Below are 21,061 nucleotides of genomic sequence, written 5' to 3' on the forward strand. Positions count from 1 at the left end.
TTAGAGAACTTCATGGAAGAAGCTTGGAACTAGGTTGTAGTATAGTACTTCATATCATTCTGAAACAGATGGAGAAACTAAGGTTGTCAATAGAAGTTCGGGAGATTTATTGAGGTGCTTGATGCGAAGTTATGGTTGCACAAGCAAAATTTACCTATAACTATTCCAAGCATCAAACTGTAGGAAAAAGTCCTTTTGAAGTCATTTATGAAAGGCAGCTAATGCATCTCTATGATTTAGCTCCTTCACTAGAAATAGGAAGAAATGGCTTAAAGGGTGAAAACATGCTTGACTTAATGAAAGAACTACAAGAAGAAATTAACATTTCCAACTTCCAAGAAGGAAAATGCAGATTAGAAGAAGCGCAACCAAAGCTTCTAAGAAGGTGACATGGTGATGGTGTACCTACGCAGGGAAAGATTTCCTACCAGCTCTTCTTCCTAGCTAAGCAAAAGAAAAATAGGACCATACAAAATCATCAAGAAGATTGGAAAGAATGCTTATGTGGTTGATCTACCAAAACATATGGGAATAGATTCAACATTCAATGATTTCAGATTTATATTCATACTGTAATGAAAAAGTAAAATATGCCTCCAACAGCACCAAACTCGAGGACAAGCTTCTTCTAAGGAGGAGAGAATGATGCAGTCATTAACGGAGAATTGATAACAAAATTGAATAGTCAAATATTTGCATGGGAAAAATTTGTTATTAGATTAAAAGTCAAAAGGTTAATCATTATTTTATTTTTTTTACTAGTATATATAAAGGCTACTTATTGTATCTTGGAAACCACCATAAAGTAGTTCAAGGATAGCATTATAAAAGGGAAAAACCTAATTATAAGGACTTTTATTTATTCTTTTTTTTTTAGAAGAAATATATTAAGTGATTATTCAGAACTTTCAGGTTTCAATCTATACAAAGGGTTTTCCCTAGATTTCTCCTTTAAGAAATCTTAGCTTTGATGGTGTTTAGAGTAACTTGGTTGTAGTCTACTTGGATGGTAGCTATATTAGTAGTTTTCATCGTAAAGTCTCGCATTTACTATTTGTGGATGGCACTCTTCTTTTATGCTAAAGATAGGTTTTGACTTGTTTCAAGCTTGTGTCAAATTTGAAAATTAATTTTCAGGAAAATGAAATGATTCCCTATTGATGAGGTAGAGGGGGGTGTATATATTGATATCCCTATTTGGTCGTAAGATTGGGAGGCTCACTGCCTCATCATTTAGTTTGCCTTTTGAAGTGTTTTATAAGGTCTCGTGTAGTATGGACTTGGTAGCAAAAAGATTTAAAGGGAAATTGACCTCCTAGAAAAAGCAATACCTATCTAAGAGGGAAGATTAATCTTCTAAAACATATCCACAGGAGTCTTCCAATATGTTTCATGTCCCTATTTGCAACGCCTATGAAAATTAGAATTGCATTGGAAAAAATTCAAAGAGACTATCAGGAAAGTCATTTAAAGGCAAGAAAAATGCATTTAGTAAGTTGGACAATACTTCACAAGGATAAGAAGCTTGCAGGCTTGGGAATTAGAAGATTGAATGTTCTGAAATTGGCCTTGCTAGGCGAATGGTTGTATAAGCATGCTCATGAGAACGATAATCTATGGAGGAAGATCATCTAAGGTAAGTTTGGGAGATGGATGGGGGTGGTGCATTATAGAGGCGAGAGACTTTTGGAGTGAGTTTATAGAAAGATATTAGAAAAGGATTGGAAAAGTTCAATCTTGGAATGGCTATCCTAGTAACAAATGATATGAAAATCAAATTCCAATTGGATATATGGGTGAGAAAGCATTCTTTGAAAGAGGTTTTCCCCTTACTTTTCAAGTTAGCATTTGCTGGGAATACTACACCAAGAAGACGTGGGAGAGGGTGGAGGCCCATGGTCCTTGCAATTTATAAGGCACCTTCATGATTGTGAAATGAAGGTGGTGATTCAATTTTACATCTTATTCATTCCATAAAGGTTTTTGAAGCAGGGATCGAAAGTTTACACATGCAAGAGGATAGGAAGGTAAACTTCCGAGTGAAGTCTTATCACTATTCCTCATGTGCTCAGAATAATGAGTTGTTCCCTCCTAAAGAAATTTAGGGGTTTTGTGCTACTATATGAACTTGTATTTTTGTCAGGGAAGTAGAATGGGGGAAGATCCTAACCATAGATACTCTAACGAAGAGATGATGGATGGTTGTAAAGAGATGCAGCCCTTGTATAAGTGAAGAAATAACAAATCACATTCTAATCCATTGAAGTAGAATTAAAAATTAGTGGAATCTACTATTAGCAAATCTTCAGTTTGAAGTGGGTTTTCTAAATTCAATGAAAGATCTCATTTTGGGGTGGATGGTTAGGGGTTTGGATAAGAGGTGAAGGAAGGTTGGGTGCATGGCTCCCTGATGCTTGTTTTGATGCATGTGAAGAAAGCGTAATAGAAGGATTTTTAATGAGGAAGAGCTACCAAATCAATGTTTAAAGGAGATCTTCATTAAATACCTTTTCGGAGTGGTATGTGCTTTGTTAGGAATGGACAGTTGCCCATTGTTGAATTGTTTAGATAGCCTTAATTGCAGATAATAAGGTCTTTATGGAGGCTGTTTTGTCTAGAAGTTTTTCTGTTTGTTTCTTCTTTGTTTGGTGCCTGTTGTATAACACCTGTGTGCATCGGGTGCATCTTTTTTTGTTAGGCACTGCTTAATATATGTCCTGTTTTCCTATCAAAAAAACATCTGCATGCATGCATTATCACAGAACAAGTATACACAAGAAAATACAAAAAAGAAGCGGGCAAAAAAACAGGATGCAGTAGCAGGGAATAGCAGATAACATAGAGAATCATGGAATATTAATGGAAAGACATTAAAAAGAAGACTGCCACTCAGGGAATGAAACTCAGCCCTCACATTTTTATTTCCAGCAACTAACTACACAATTTACTTCCTTAAAGAGAGCTGCCAAATGAGAATGCAGAAATGAACCTTATCCATGTATGGTGCATGCTGATAATGAAGAGTGTCATTCACAACAAAAAATTTCAATTTCAGAACATACCCAAAGCTTCACACAAGCATCAATGACAACTGGAATCAAGCAGACAAAAATTGTAATGGCAGACTGATCGACCTCAAGCCCATAGTGCTCCACAACTACCTCTAACAATGTCTGCCAACCAGATTCAGAATGATACCTGCAATTATGCAGTTTCATGATCTTGTCATATTTACAAAATATTTAAAACTAAGAGTCACACCAAATATTTCTTTTATCTGACATAATAATAACATTTAAATTATTCCAAGTACCTGATGAATGCATTAATAGTTAATGAATACAAACATTTCCAATAAAAGATAAGTTGAATCCCAAGGGAAAAGGGGAAGGTAATCCAACCCATATTTACTATCTCAGAAATGAGTTAATATCAGATCAATTCTAGTGTGATTCCAATTTTATAACCATTAAACCATATGCCCAATCAGATGAAATTATTTTGCAAAATAAATAATGTTAAGGGAACAAGGAGCATTTCAGTGCTTTTAATCTTACCCTAAAAAAATGTCTGTGATAAGTATTATAAGAAATGCCTTCCCAGTATCTGAAATATTGTTTATTATTTTATACCCCGTAAATTTCAGCAAAGCTACCTGCAAAAAAGAGGGATAAGAAGGAAAAAAAAAAATAGTTAATAGGAAGCTAGATAGAGTTGAAGATCTAGCTAATCTTTGTGAACATATGGCCAAGCAGAAAGCAAACGTATAGGCATATGTGTAACTATGAGCAGGCAATATCCATTCTGCGGCCACAAATTTTTTTTTTTCGAGAACAGCATCATGTTTGACAATAGTTTGAGTTTCAAAATCACCCCAACATAAAATATAAAATGGTCGTTTTATATACAGAGCAGTTTCTCCCTTGTTTTCAGTATAAATGAACCATTGGGTTTTGTTTTATTTAGTTAAAAGGATTCACATCCATCAAAGCAACAAAGTTTGATGAGGCAAGGTATCCTCCCCAGTAGATCAGGGTCAGCAGGAAGCCTTCCTCCAACCCAACCTGCCCCCTCTTCCTCTTCTACAGGCATGGGTCCCCACAAACCCAACTTGCTCACATTAACATGGGTGAAATCCAAGTCAGCAGATTTTATGTCTTCCTCTGGAAGACAAAAGGTGCATGCCAATTTTGTACACTTTTTTCTTATAGGCAAATGAGAATCTATCAAAATGCCAGTTAGAAAAAGGGGTGCACATCTAGTACACCGGTAGTATACATCTAAAAACCAAAAGGATACAACCAACACACAATCATATTCTGATCACTTACAGCACATCCACTCAATGGAGTGTAGCAGGGACAGGGAACCAGCTTGAATATCGTTTTAAAGAGACCTTCAAGGCAACAAATATAGGTTGCAAATAAGAGAATTCTTATGAGATTGATCTAAGCATTGCAGCCATTCAAAGGTTCTTCAATTACACTCCTGCCAAATTGTCCAAAATAGGCAAAGAGGACCTGTTATTTGAGCCTTTCTTCTCTTGTTACCCATTTACAATTCTTTCAACAAAGAAAGGAGACTCACAAGATGTCAAATAAAGGGAACAAAAGTGCTACAGCCCCCCAGCTTTGCCACAATGGATGACAAGATGGTTTGCTGGTGCTTTTGCATTTTTATCATATAACAAAAACTCGTCAAAAATCATTCTCTTACTTTGAGTCAGTCCATGATTAGTATCCTTCCCCATGCAGCCTCCAACATGAAAAAAAAAGAAAAAAAAAGAAAGAAAGGAAAGAAAGAAAAGAAAAAAAAGAAAAAAGAAAAAAGAAAACCACTTTAGTAGGAGGAGCCTAAGAGCCATACACTATCTTTATGGGAAAAGAAAGACCCTTCCCTCTCCAACTCGAAGTTAAAAGTAGAAAGACTTTATTGAGAATCCCCCACTCTTATTAGCTTTCCACATCATTCTGTCCTCATCTCCTATATTCCTTCCTAAAACATGTACTTCTGAACTAGCTACTCAATGTTATTCATCTCCTAATCTTAAAAATGTCTTAAAACACAGTTCCACAAGATCAGCCCTATCTCTATCACCAAAACATCATCCATCCAAGCCTCCTTAGAAGCTACAAAAGAGAATATAAATTGAAAAAAGTCCTTTAAAGGAATCTCATCACACCATACATCTTACCAAAATTTTGATTCTTCACACTAGTCCTATTCTTAAGAACTTCACATCCTTTTCTTATCGTCTTCCACAATCTAACGCCAAACACTTCCCTCCTAACCCAAGAGCACCATCCTCCTAGCTCTTTCCCAAACTTTCCCACCATGACCTTTCTCCAAAGAATAAAACTATCCGGGGAAATCTCCAACACCATTTTCCTAATAAGGCTTTCTTAAGAATGACCAACTCCTTGATACCTAGAACCCCTTCTTTATATCTTTGCGGATCAATGAACAATTCACCAAATGGGGTTTCATCTCAAGAGCTCCTCCTCCTGAAAGGAAATCCCTTCAAATTTTCTCTAGTCTCAATGCCATCAACTTAAGAATAACAAAAAAGGACATGAGGTAAATTGGTAGGCAGCTAAGAGTTCTTTTTAGTAAAGTGAATCCCTCATCACTTTTTAGCAAAGTGGGTCTCTCATCCTTTGAGTATTATTACCTTTTCCACAATGCTAGTCTTTTGAAAAACCTTTTCATTACCACATCTCAAATGGTCAGAGACTTGAAAGGAGCTCCCAACTATAATTTAAAGTCATGGTATCGATCATTGATTCAAGAGGTATCCAAGAGCATTAGTCTTGGCATCATAGATCATATATGCAAAATATATTAGTTTAAAAGCTCAAAAGATTCTAAAAAAAGAACTATGAAAATTATTAGAAAAATAAATAGAATTAGATAAACTAAAAAAAAAGTTGATAAAACAAGAAGCTTATAATATTTAACATTGTTTAAATATTCTAAATTCATATTAGTTTACAATAATATTAAGAATTAAATTTTTTTTATTTAATCATTTCAACCCAAATTTAATTAATCATAATTTTTAAAATTAATTATAACTTTTAATCTAATGTTATTATAAGCAATTGTTAACTTCCTGATATTACTTTTTTTTTTTTTTTTTTGATAGGTAAAAAAGGCATGCATAAGAAACGCCTAAAAGCGGCGAAAGCAGTACACACGGAGTATACAAATAATACCCTAAAAAGCGAAGAAGTAAGGAGACAAAAAAAAGACCACCTCATTACTTTACAAACAAACAATCTATAAAATCAATCATAGATATAGTGTGATCCTCTATATACACCCTACCACAATCCTGATATTACTTTATGATAGTCACAACCAAATTAAATTTCTATCATTGATATAATTGTATTTGAATAAAGTATAATTAATTTTATAAATAAAAAACGCATAATCAAATAAAAGAGTTATATAATTTTAATTTCATATAATTATTCAATTTTCTTTTCATTGATCATATAATCCAATTACCCTATGCGAAATCAACCCATAACTCAATTGCACAATACTAATAGGGGTGCCCATTTCTTAGTAAAGCATTATCATTCCTAATTTTATATTTAATAACAATTTTTAATATCTAGTATATAATATATTGGAATTGTAGCTTTTAAATAAAAATTATTTTTTATTTTCAAAAAATAAAAGATGAAAATAATAAAAATGAATATTTTTTTTTATAATAAGTTTGTTTTAAAAAATAAATACTTCGAAAATTTTAAAATATATTTTCAAGTATTAAAAATGCAACTTTAAAAAAATGGATTATCTTTGAAAAAAGTAACTTTATCTTTCCTATCAAACATACTCAATATAAAACAATTAAAAAATTTAATTTTTTATTTTTTATTTTTACTTGAATCAACATATTTGAAAATGAATAGATGGTTACAATATCCAATTTTTATACCCATATCTTTATATATATATATCAATATCCATATTCTATTTAAAAACTTAAATACTCATAAGCCATTTAATGTAAACTTAAATTCAAAATACCATTAAGCATGTAATGTATGACCAAATTTCCATCAAAATACCTATAACCAATTTAAACCCAAATACCCATCAAGTACCCATGAACCAAATTCCCATCAAATACGCATTGCCCATTTAAACCCAAATACCTTTCAAATGATATTATCCAATTAACAATTACCCATTACCCTCTTTGCACAAATACTTATTTCCCATTTCATCTTGAACTAAAGAGTGAAGATGCATGAATCAACCATGGCTGAAATAGCAATAATAGAGAGATGCAAAGAGATGACACCAAAGACATGCTATGTAACGATCAACCCCCAACTATGAAGATATTATCCACTTTGAACCAAAGGACCCTCACAACTTTAAAATGCAAAGTTAAGAGAAGTTCATATATATGTATATAGTGGTATAAACTTTTTCCACAATCCATAATTTTTTCCTTATCCAATGTGAGATATCACATTTTAAAGCATTTTATATGTATGAACTTCTCTTAACCATGTAGATTCATTTTAAAGTTGTGAGGGTTCATTAGGTCTAAAATAGACAGTATCTACACGGCTGCGTTACAAATGGTATCAAAGCCGATCCTTGACCTCAATGTGGTACTTTGTTTGTTTGGCCTGTAAGAGGTGTTTGTCTGTTTGGCTCCACAATCCCATAGGACACAACGAGGACGTTATGTTTGCATGGTAGGGTGGGGGGGGAGGGGGGCGAAGTGATTATGATATCCCACATTAGACATTATATATGTATGAGTTTCTCTTAACCTCGTAGATATGTTTTAAATCCATGAGGGCCCATTGGGCTTAAAGCAGACAAAATTTTACAAGGCTAAGAGTAGGTCATTACAAACATTTATCACAACTTTAGTTTAAAGGATTCCTTTAGATCTCTTAGGTGATTCATAAGAAATTTCTACAACTTTGTTCCTTTGGGATCATCTAACTCAACTAAGGGAATCCAGTAAAAATATGGGGTTTTTTTTTTTTTTCCAATGATTAACTATATTTTTTTTTATAAATTTTGAAAAATGTTTAGATAAGTTTGAAATGCTAAAATTGGGAATCATTCTTATGCAACTATATTTTACCTTACATGTGCATTCTGATTATCTGAGTCCAATCAACAAGGGAAAAGATGTTGACCTTTCTTACCCTTGGTGGGGTAATGATAATTTGAAAACCTAGTCAATAGGATAGTTATTGACCTATGGTATAACATTAGATTGGTTTTGGTTTCGTCCACCAACAAGTAAGGAACATCTTAAGCTAGCCACTCCTGTAAGTCCCACAACAATAGGCACTTTTACAAGTCCCATTATGACGGACATTCTATTAACAACTAGAAATTTTTTTAATATGTGCATGTTTACCCAAAAAATTCAATTTGATGTTTTTCTAAAAATAGCACATGTAATACAAGTTTGCTTTGTATGATTTTACTGATGTTACAAACATTCCCTATTTCATTTTTGTAAAATAAATATACTTGATCTCTACCCTTTATTGGGCTTTTGAGCTCTTTCCTTTTATTAAATGTTTTCAAGTACACTTGATTCTAGAAAGGAGTGATATGGGTAGGAAGGGCTCAAGACGTTCCTTTATTTGTTTAGTAATGAGACTAGTTTATTTGGATTTTAGTGGTTTATATTTACTACTACTTTTTGGGGAATTGTCATAATCTTGATTTATGGATTTTTGTATGGAAAGACAAATTTCTAGTTAAGACTTTTTAATAAGCTTAATTGCTTACTTCAAATAGGTTTATGATTAGTATGTTGCAAATTATTTTAGATTGTTGGGTCACTTTCATGTCAAGCCTTTGGGTTTCACATGTGAAATGACCATAATGTCCTGAGGACCTTTTATGCTCAAAGAGAACAATATCAACACGGTTGGGGGTCAAGTCATTACAAATGGTATCGGAGTCGATCTCTGACCCCAATGTAAGGGTTTGTTTGGCCTTGTAACGGGAACTATTTGGCCTTACAATCTCATGAGACACAACGAGGATGTTATGTCTATATAGGGGGTGATTGTGATATCCCACATCAAATAAGGAAAAAAGTTCTTAAGACTATATATGTATAGGTTCTTTTTAAAAAAGTCGTGATAGCCCTTTGGGCTCAAAGTGGACAATATTTACATGGTTAGAGACGAGTCATCACATGTTACCCCTATCTCTCTTTCTAATCTTCTCCATTTTCATTTCTCTTATTTTTTCTACCACCCTTTTCTCATTCTTATATCTTAAATACCCAAAGGCAAACAAAGGGTTCCAAAAGGCATCATGCCATCACCAAGATTAATCAATCTCAGCATTGTCTTAAAGTCATGATGTGAATCCTCCCAAGACTACCAAGTCATCCCTAAGTTAGCCAATTTCCCTCTTGATTTAATAAAATACCAAACTTAGTTATCGGTATCATAATGAATTTTTTTTTATTAATAACCAAGGAACCTTCCATGGCTAACCAACACCTCGGTGTGCTGACTGCCCCACAACAACCAACATCGGGTAAATTCAGAGTATCATCAGTGGTAGGATTCATAATGAATATGGTTGCGTCAAATATGACTTAATCAAGTCGTAGTGGTCTCGATCAAGATTTTGAACCTTGCTCCAAATGGCAAGCCTAAGTAAGTGACAAGCAACTTTCCTACCCCACAACCCAACATGAAAGCAAGCTCCTCCACACGAGGGATCTCCCTTATTGAAATTAGCTCACTTTTGTTTAAGTTAACTTTTAAGTTTGAAGAAGCCTTTAACCAATGCAGAATTTGATTGACATGGATATAGTTCACAAAGAAGTAAGGTATCATTTCCAAGTTCAAGTCCCAATATTGACAAAAATTTACCTATATTAAAAATAAAAAATAAAAAATATAGATGTCTCTTCTTTTCCCTTGTTGTGCTGTTTGGTTCTTGAACTTGTAGCTACATGTGTTTCTTGGGATGCAAGCATAAAAAACCCTTTTAGCCACAAGTTCAAGAACCAAACAACATGATGTGGGTATAGAAGAGACTTACTTTACAAAAATTTACCAATATATAAATGTTTATATAGGAAATGCAATTATATAAAAAAAATGTTTAGGAAAAAGTAATGTTTATTAGTATTGTTTTTTTTTAAAGGTAAAGAAAAAACATATATAAAGAAAAGAGGAAACACCAAAAACAGTGTCCTCAAAGTGTACAGGAAATATACAATAAAAGTTTAAAGGCTCAACCCAAAGGGGAAGGGGAAGAAGTAAAAAACATCACTTGCCCTTACTTAAAGTCTATCCAATCAATGAAGTTAATAAGAGAAATAGGGCTCATATCTATAGAGACCCTAGACCAAGACCACGGATTACATACAAAAGAATTTTTCAATCTTTGAATCAATAACTCCTCATTGTCAAAAGCTAACGATTCCTTTCCTTCCACATTGTCCAAAATATACATAAAGGGGTTGTTTGCCAAACCTTTTTATGAGCTTTACCCACAAAAGACCCATGCCACCCAAAAAGAATTTCCTTTACTGAATCGGGGAGAGCCCAAGACACACCAAAGAGGGAGAAAAGAAGATTCTAAAGAACCCGAGCCTTTGCACAGTGAAAAAGAAGGTGATCTACCGTCTCTACTTCAGAGAGACAAAGAAAACACCTATTTGTCAAATAATGCCCCTTCCTTTGAAGTTGGTCTAAAGTTAAAACTTTCTCCCAAGAAGCCTCCCAAGCGAAGAAAGCCACCTTAGGAGGCACGCTCGATCTCCAAATGCTCCCATAAGGAAACAAAAGAGAATCTTTGGGTTCCAAAATAGAGTAGAGAGATTTGATTGAAAAGGTTCCACATCTCGCAACTGTCTAAATCACTCTATCATCCACATCCCTCTGAACCCTAAATGAATGAATCTTTTGCAAAAAACGCTCCACCAAATCTAACTCCTAGTCATTAAAGGCCCTAGAGAAAAGAGGGGCCTATCTACCCCCTTTGCCTTCAAGGTTCCAAACATCTGCCATCCAAGCTTCCTTAATCAAAGAAAGGGTAAATAAGGAAGGAAGGACACACAAAGTGGCTCATCTCCACACCACTTGTCCCTCCAAAATCTCACTCTCTGCCCATTGCCTACTTGGAATGTAAACCTGCTACTCAAAAAATCTCACTCCTTCCTAATAGATTTCCACAACCCCACACCAAACCTCTCACTTACCTCACGAGAATGCCACCCCCCATCATCTTCACCATACTTTTGACTGATGACTTGCCTCCAAAGGGCCTCTCTTTCATTGGGATACCGCCAATTCCACTTACACAAAAGGGCTATATTAATCAGAGAAAGATTTCTCACACCCAAACCACCTTTCCTTTTCTCCAAGCAAACCGATTTCCTCATTACTAGATGCGGTTTCTACACAAGAGCCCCACCACCCTAAAGAAAATCCCTCTGAATCTTCTCCAACCTCAACCTCACTTGTCTTGGCATGCAAAAGAGAGACATGAAATAAATTGGCATGCTAGATAGAGTGCTTCGAATTAAAGTGAATCTCCCTCTCTTTGAGATATACTGTCTTTTCTACATGGCTAGCCTTTTTCGAAATCTCTCTTCAACACCATCCCAAACAGCCACAGATTTGAAGGGAGACTGCCCACTTTACAACCCAACTCCAAGGCCAATTCATCTATATTATGCACCCTACCTACTAGAATTAGCTCACTTTTTTCCAAATTGATTCTCAAACCCGAACAAGCCTCAAACCACATAAGAAGCCAACTCAGATAAGTCATCTGGTCTTACGACGCCTCACTAAACACCAAAGTATCATCAGCAAATAGCAAATGTAAGATCAACATCCCATCACTATTCCTACCTCTCACCCGCCAACTAGATAAGTAGCCCCCACTATTTGCCCTCCTCAAGAGACAACTAAACACCTCCATGACAATCACGAATATTTATTAGTATTGTTGTAGTCTCTTGAAGACAATTTTTGTACAAAGTTAAAGAAAAATCCCATCATGGGCATTTAACAATTGAACAAAGCATAAGAACAGTGACATACTTTAAGTGGGTTGCACTCCATTGACTCCAAATTTTGATTTGAAGACAGCTTTGAGAATATGTAGAAAAGGTAAATCAATTAAAGAAATATATATCATAGCAATCCAAATTGCCAAATGGAAAGGATAAAGGTTAATATGCTCATACAAACTTTGTACTCTCTCAAAAGAATAAAGACATGTTTTCAAAATATTTTTCTGAAGATAACATGTGCTAACTTATTTCATATATTTAAATGGTGGTGATTGAAACTAGAGTAAAGCACAAGGTAAAAGTTTCAAGTTGGTTGAATGATAAGAAGTTTGTAGGACACTTGCACAATTTGAGGAGGATTGAAACATCTTGAATAAGCAACTTTAAAGGTCGTAGATGAAACCTCCCATCTCGTGATTATTCAATATCCAAACAAACTCCAGCATATATAGATCCTAATCAATGCTTTAAAAGGCTAAAGGCAATCTTGAAGCCTTTTGCACAAATGAGGCATAACATAAACCTTAAGGTGGAACAAGGCATAAGCCTCAACTTAAACAAAAAATAATAATAAATAATAATAATAAGAAAAGAAAAAGTCACAAAAATTATAAAATCAATAATAAAATTACATCAAAATTAAATAATAAAAAAACCATATAATTTATAATAATCAAATTAATTGTATGTCATTTTCTATAGTTTTTAATTTAGTTCTTCTTTATCTCTTCTAAAATGCAACCTTTCTCATGCATTTATCAAATAATCTTCAAAATTACAATGACTATAACTAGTAGGATCCTCTAATGAATCATAATCATATCCAATTATTCTATTATTCTCTTTATCATAGTTAAAGTCCACCCATTTTTCTTCTTATTCCATTAATTATAGTGATTTTTTTTTCTTTTTATAAGTAAAAAAGTATTGTATTAAAAAAGTACACACGATGTATACATATACAAAAAACCAATAGGGGCGAGAACACACCAAAAACGACTGCACCCTACGTAGAGCTTAACCAATCCACAAAATCTAACAAAGAAGTGACACTATCCCCCATATACACTTTAACCCAATCCCAAAATATGTACAAAAAAGAACTTTTGATTGTTTGATTTGAACTTTCCCTATCCTCAAAGGCTCTCCTATTCCTTTCTTTCCAAATAGATCAAAAAATGCAAAGTGGGACAACTTTCCAAGCCTTTTTCCTGTTTTTGTCAACCGGGTGATTATTCCAACTTAAGAGCACCCCTCTCACAAACGAATGCATCACCCACTAAACTTGAAAAGGAGCAAAGACTAGCTACCATGGTAAGCTTGCTTTTAGACAATGCAACAGAATATGATCTCCCGTTTCCTCAGCTACCTTACACATGTAGCATCTTTTTATAAGTAAAAAAGTATTGTATTAAAAAAGTACACACGATGTATACATATACAAAAAACCAATAGGGGCGAGAACACACCAAAAACGACTGCACCCTACGTAGAGCCTAACCAATCCACAAAATCTAACAAAGAAGTGACACTATCCCCCATATACACTTTAACCCAATCCCAAAATATGTACAAAAAAGAACTTTTGATTGTTTGATTTGAACTTTCCCTATCCTCAAAGGCTCTCCTATTCCTTTCTTTCCAAATAGATCAAAAAATGCAAAGTGGGACAACTTTCCAAGCCTTTTTCCTGTTTTTGTCAACCGGGTGATTATTCCAACTTAAGAGCACCCCTCTCACAAACGAATGCATCACCCACTAAACTTGAAAAGGAGCAAAGACCAGCTACCATGGTAAGCTTGCTTTTAGACAATGCAACAGAATATGATCTCCCGTTTCCTCAGCTACCTTACACATGTAGCATCTGTTTGGCAACCTCCAACCCCTCCTTCTAAGCTAGTCCTAAGTTAATATTCTAACCCAAGTTGCCTCCCAAGCAAAAAAACCTGCTCTTATAGGGGCCCAAGAGTTCCACACTGTACTATGCAAGAAAGACTCAGAGCACCTACTTGCCAGAGAGAAGTAATAAGACTGAACATAAAAAATTCCATTCTTAGTCCCCATCCATACCATGTCATCAATAGTGCCCGAAGTAATGGAGTAGTTATGCAACCTCCCAAACAAAGAATCTACATCCTCCAACTCTCAATCATTGAAATGTCTAATAAACATTGGACTCCAACTACCCCCATCCCAAACATCTTCCACCCAAGCATCCTTCGAGACAACGATAGAATAAAGGCCCGGAAATGCATCCCTCAAAAGCGTTTCCCCACACCACCTATCACCCCAGAACTTCACCCTGATCCCCGAACCGACCTTAAGCCTTGTATTAGCTTTGAAAACATCCCATCCATTTCTAATCGCCTTCCAAACTCCTACACCAAACCTACCTCTCACCTCCTTTGTGCACCACGTCGCCTCTTGCACCCCATACTTACCAATTATTACCCGTTTCCAAAGAGGATCCCTTTCCTTCGCAAATCTCCAAGACCATTTCCCCAACAGGGCCTTATTAAAGAGAGAAAGACTTCTAAAACCAAAACCACCTTTTTGTTTCTCCATACAAACAATCGACCATTTCACCAAATGGGGCTTATTTACCAAACCCCCTCCTCCCCAAAGGAAGTCTCTTTGGATCTTTTCCAATCTGGTCGCCACTCTAATAGGGATAACAAAAAGGGACATAAAATAAATAGGCAAGCTAGATAAAGTGCTTTTAATCAGTATTTGCCTTTCATCTTTCGAGAGATATTGTCTCTTCCACAAAGCAAGCCTTTTTAGAACCGTTCCTCCACCCATTCCCAAATCCTACTAGTCTTGTAAGTGGATGGAAGAGTGCCCACCTTACAACCTAAGACCTCGGCATACTCCTCCATAATTTAGACATCTCCAACGGGAATCAAATCACTTTTCTCCAAATTTATCTTGAGATTGGAACATGCATCAAACCACAAAAACACCCAACTCAAGTACTCCAGACTTTCCTTGCTTGCATCACAAAAAATGAGGGTATCATCTACAAAGAACAAATGGGAGACCTCTACTCCCACCTCATACCTTTCCTTAACCCGGAACCCCTAAAAAAAGCCACCCTCCTTTGCTCTAGAAATCAAACAAGAAAGAATCTCCATCATTATAGTAAACAAATAAGGAGACAAAAGGTCTCCTTGTCTCAACCCTCTAGAACTACTGAAAAAACCAGAAGGAGTGCCATTGATCAATACAGAGAAGCAAACCGTTGAGATACACCATCTAACCAATCCAACCACTTGGAGCCAAAACCCATTTTCTCCATAATTGCAATTACACAATTCCAACTTACATGGTCATACGCCTTTTCTATGTCCAGCTTGCAAAGAAATCCACTCAAATTATCTTTAAGTCTAGAATCAATGGTCTCATTGGCTATCAAAACTGCATCCAGGATTTGTCTCCCCTCCACAAAAGCATGCTGACAATTCGAGACCAAAGAGCCCACCGCCTTTTTGAGTCTATTAGCTAAGACTTTGGCCAACAATTTGTACAAGCCCTCAACCAAGCTAATATACCTGAAATCCTTGAAATCTTCAACTCCCCATTTTTTAGGCACCAAGACTACAAAAGTAGCATTTAAACTTCTCTCAAAGCATCCCGTCTCGTAGAAGTCACTAAAGAAACCCATGACCTCACTTTTAACAACATCCCAACAGTCTTGCCAAAGAGCCAAAGTAAAATCATCCAAACCCGGGGTTTTATCACCACATAAACTGGACAACTGAAAAAACTCTCCTTCAAAAAAAGGAAGCTCCACATCTACTGCAACAGCTGGCGACAGAGAATTAAACACCAGTCTCTTTATACTCAGCCACCACTTCCTCATCTCAGACAACAATAGATGAAAAGCATTTGTCACCCCCTCTTTAATGTTGTTCTCCCCCTCTAGTAAAGCACCATTTATCCTTAGCTTCTCCGGAAAATTCCTCCTTTTACGAGAGTTAGCCATTTTGTAAAGAAATCTAGTATTTTTATCCCCTTCTTTGAGCCACAACTCTCTTGATTTATGCCTCCAGAAAATTTCCTCCAACAATGCCCAATTTTTAAACTCATCTGCCACCCTCCTTTTAACCTCTAATTCTTCCACTGTGACTCTTTCCATTGCATTCCACTGTCCTAACTGCAACAGAGCCTCTAGTTTTTTGGGTGAGTCCCCTTAACTCTATAACCCCCCCCCCCCCCCCCCCCCCCCCCCCCCCCCCCCAATTCCTCAAGAGATCTTTAAACCCATCCACCTTTAACCACATATTTTCAAATCTGAACGGAATCTTTCCATTTTTTATCCCTCTACCATCCAACATTATTGGTGAATGATCAGAGGCTAGATTAGGCAGATTTTTTTGAACCAAACCACTAAACTGGTCTTCCCAATCATCAAAAACTAGAAAATGATCCAGCTTAGAGGCAAAACTGTTGTTTAAACCACCGCACCACGTATACTCGCCACCTGACAAAGGACGGTCCTTAAGGCACAACTCGTCAATAACCTCTGAGAAACGTCTCATGGTAGCCGAGAGTCTCATATAACCCCTCATTTCCTCTGGAAATCTCACCACATTGAAATCTCCCCCAATACACCAAGGATCCCTCCAAAAACCTCTTATAGCACTAAGCTCAGCCCAAAAATCTTCCTTTTCCACAACCAACATAGGACCATAAACCCCAGAAAACATGCACTCAAATCCACTTTCACAATTTCTAAAACGACATGACACTGAAAAAGCACCTATCTCCATCTCCAGAAGCTCCAACACCCGCTTGTCCTAAAAAACCACAACCCCCCCTGCTTGGCCCCTAGCATCCACTGCCCCCCATTCCAAAATCTACCCACACCCAAGCTCCTCACCATTTCACCTGTTATCTACTACACCTTCGTTTCTTCAAGACAAACAAGATCGGTCGAGTACAAACAAATCAAGGATTTTATCACACTGCTTATTCCCCTCATTTATCCCTCTAACATTCCATGAAATAATCCGAAGCTTCATTGGCACACCCTGACCAAATCCCCATAGATCATCCCTTCCCCTTTTCCACCACTCGAAGTAGTCTTATAGTTAACAGAGCATTCCAACTTTCAAAGCTTCCTCTCCAACTTAGATCCACTTGCTTTAGCCTTTTTGGTTCCCTACCTTACTGTCTTCCCTTTAATTCTCAATTCCAATTTTTCCAAAAGACCTAAAATTTCATCTTCAAATTTGTCCACCAAAAGTCCCAATACTTTGCTAAAAGCCACTAATCTATTGAAACTTCCTTGGGAACATGGAGAATCCCACCACATTTCCATTGGGACTCTACTCTTTCCCATAACGTCGGCCTCTTCTTCCTCCCCCACCAACAACCTCAACTCCGCACCCGCACAACCTAGCTGAAGTTGTACCACAACCCATCCTTCAAAATCAAGGATAAGGGATCATTCCCAGCCTCTTCCTCCAACATCTGATCCTTTCTATCCTTCGCCGCCAAATCTTCTTAATAGATCAATCCCACACCATGATGATCCTCCTCAAAAGCCTCATAAAGAGAAGGAGTAGAAGAAAGAGTCCCTCCCCCCGAGTCAGGAAAAGAAATAGATGACATACCTTGGAAACACGCCACCTTCGACAACAGAGCTTCATCCGTAGGAGATAGATCCTCCCTCGACGACCACCCTCCATGCTCTTCGAGTGGAGACCCTTCCCACCTAGGGCAAAAAAGATCTTCACTGAGAGAGAGAAAAGGGTTGAACCTTAATCCCTCCCTTCTCCACTACATCAGAAGGGGTTGCGCCTGGAAAGCTCTTGTGGGCCAAATTAGAAGACTGCACATGGGCTCTTTTAAACTCCAAGGCCCTATTAACAACAGGAAGGCGCCAACCTTCTTTGGGCCAGGCCTCCTCACCAAAGGGTCGAACCACTTCTCCATTAGGTTCCAAAGTCCAAGAAGGGTTAAAATTTACTCCCGCAGGCCTTTGTAAAGTTGCTCCAGTTGCGGATGATTAACCCTTCTCCCACACAGGACCTGCCATCATCTGCTCCTGTACCTCCCGCTGCAGCCTTCCCACCAAAGGAGCTGGAAAGGCCACTCCTTCTGCAAGCCTCGTCCAACTAGAAGATGTAGCTCCTTAGCTGGGTTTGGTTCTGCAATCCCCACGGAATTAGTCGCGCGTGAAACATAACTCTTCTTCTCCCAAACCTCCTATCTCTCAGCACAAGGGACCACCGGATCTACCCAAGGAGGAGTCTCCTACCACAGATTAACCAAAAAAAAAGATCTCCTACCACCACCTGTAACTTCCCCAGTACCTTTTTTCCATTTGTCTTGATTAGCACTCTTGCCCACTGTAAATTTCTGTTCCCCATTGTCTCCTCGTCCACCCCCAAATAGCCTCCGCAAGCATCGCCCACTTGTCTAAAGAAATCCCTATGCCACAAGCAAAGCAAAAGCCCCACAATCCTTACCCAGTAGGAACTTAGTTGAGAACTCTCACTAAGACATTCTATAGTAGGACTCCATCTTTCTAGCTTTAGAGGTCTCTACTTGAAAACATCCAAACCTTCTTGCAACGCTCTTTCCGCCTCCCTTGCTAACTCGAATTCAAACAAAATCCAGGGCCCACCCACAGGGAATAACGACAGGCTCTCTTTCAACCTCCAATCATATCCAACCTAATCCTCTAGAGAGGATAGCAACGGGCCCTCCTCTAAGACATCTCCCCACTTTCCCACCAAACAACAATTATTGAAAGAGTTGACTCCCCCATGCAACCACACCTCTTCACTCACACTCCCTTGTTTAAATGAGGGAATGGCCTCCAAAGATCCTTGTCCCTGCCCATCTTTCCCCTCAAAGGCATCAATCCTACCCTCTCTGGGCTCTATTCCACAGTCTCTCAACTTTTGAGCAAGAACAAACCATCCCCCTGGCAACCCTTTCCCCTCCGGAAAATCAACACAAACCTATTCCCCTCTGCTGAAAACGCCAAACACAGCAGATACCTTCCTACCTCGTTGCTGTGCAGATGAAGCTTATAACTCCTTCCTCCCTCCACCCAATAATTTTTTAAGTCCTTCAAGTTCTCCTTTTGGCAGTATTCTTCCACGCCTTCTAGGAGTAAGGATAAACCCCTCTCTCCAAATCTAATCCAAGAAGAAAAGTTACGACCCCTCTCTATAATCACCCCAGTCCACCTCCCTTTAAACAGCTCCACCGAAATCTCAAAGGACTTGGACTCAATCCCATACCAAGCCCTTCCTCCAACCTTCATGGAGAGAGCTTCTTAAACAAAACCTCTTTATCTATCAATAACAACATAATTATTAAATATAAGTAGTTACTACAATGACCAATAATTCCTTTATTTCTTCTCACTCTCCTTTTCCTTTTCATTTAAAGGTTCAATCCTAGTCTTGAATGCAAGATAGAACTAGAAAATCTATACCAAATCCCCATAAAAGCACAACTCGTTAAAACCAATGAATTTTGAGGCTTAACCCCTAATAAAATGTACACAAAAAGCCCATAAAGGCCCTAAACCCCTTAAAACCTTTTAAATATTAGAGCCTTAAGCCTCAATAGCCTCGAGGATTAATCTCATTGCCTTAACAGGATGAGGCTTAAGCCTTGATAACCTTATATTGGGGCTATAGCCTTAAGGCTAATTGGCATAATCTCACCTTGAGGTGAGCCTAAAGGAGTAAGCTTCAATAGCCTTTCAAAAAACTGATCTTAATAGATCGTCATCAAGATATTCTAGTTGGCAAACCTAATACTTAAAAGCACATTCAACCTTTTCCACCAAACCCTTACACCACCCAATTCCAGTCAAGAATATCAATGTTGCAATTGCTGAACAGGGAAGATGAGCTGAATTTTATAAATTTGGTATGAGTTAATCCACGCACCAGCTAGCTCCTGCTAGAAGCCAGTTTCACATGGAAGTGGGTTTTGCACAGAGTTGAAAGATGTACTTCTCAAGACTATTTTTGTGGTCAGACAGGGAAATGGGTTCTCTTTCTATGTCCTTTTTGGATTTTGTGGATGATATGGGGCTTTCTTAGTCTAGCAAAGGTGTTAGTCTGATTTTTTGAATGCTTCTTGTAAACATCGTGTACATGGACTGCTCCCCTTCCTTTTTTTTTCAGGTGCTTTGAATTATATTCTCCTAAAATGAGGTTTTGACAGATTATATGCAACAAATCAAGGTCAGGTTAGAGACACTGCAACCTTTTACACGACAACACAAACGGCATCAAGGCCATGTTCTTTGAGTAGGCAATGCCATGTAATTGCATAATTTTCTGATTTTTCTAACACAAATGCTCTGATTGGGTTCAGTCTGATGTCTTCAACAATGCCATCACTATTTTGATGCCATCCATCACTATTATGAAAAACCACGAAAAAGAAAAAACACATAAAGATTTACACAGTTTAGCCTACATCCTTATGTGAAGGTGACGAAGAACTATTACTATTTTTCAAAGAGATTATAATTCTAAAATTCCCAAACCTTGAAGCCCAATTACATCTAAAAGTAGGGGTGGGTAAAAAACAAGCAAAGGGATGGATCCAAAAGAATCAAACCAAGCGAAACCATACTGAATCAAGTCAGGTTTTTCAAAATTTTCACTTTTTTTGGTTAAATTTAATGGAAAAAAAAAACTGAAAATTTCAGTTAGGTCTGCAGGATAATAACATTTGAAACCAATGTTAACTGAACCAACTATAGCATGTAAGACACTTTCCAACATGTACTTTTATGAGGTTAGGAAGGATATTAATATATAAATGGGATGTCTACGTCTATTGCAGATTTTGTAGATTTGTAAGATATTATTAGCTAAGGGGAGGGAGTTGTTTTTTGTTGCTCTGTTTTTTCTTTGGCTTTTAGTGTCCTTTGTATATGTATTGTGAGTACTTCAGGTCTACCTCTCTGTTAGGTGTTAGTAATAATTTCCCTATCAAGAAAAATAATCACTCCGAGTGGCA

At 37.1% G+C, this 21,061-nt stretch overlaps 1 protein-coding gene across 1 annotated transcript in view; it reads right to left on the reverse strand.

Annotated features, from left to right (window-relative positions):
• Positions 1 to 21,061, reverse strand: part of LOC100267296 (chloroplast envelope membrane protein) — a 50,574-nt gene that overhangs the window by 14,672 nt on the left and 14,841 nt on the right. Inside the window, exons 5-6 of the mRNA XM_002266994.4 lie at positions 3,558 to 3,655; positions 3,063 to 3,198 (exon numbers count right to left, since the gene is read on the reverse strand). Coding sequence (XP_002267030.2) covers positions 3,063 to 3,198; positions 3,558 to 3,655 — 234 coding nt within the window. The remainder of the gene's footprint in view (positions 1 to 3,062; positions 3,199 to 3,557; positions 3,656 to 21,061) is intronic.

The sequence above is a fragment of the Vitis vinifera genome, chromosome 11 (assembly GCF_030704535.1).
Source record: "Vitis vinifera cultivar Pinot Noir 40024 chromosome 11, ASM3070453v1".
In the NCBI taxonomy this organism is placed as follows: domain Eukaryota; kingdom Viridiplantae; phylum Streptophyta; class Magnoliopsida; order Vitales; family Vitaceae; genus Vitis; species Vitis vinifera.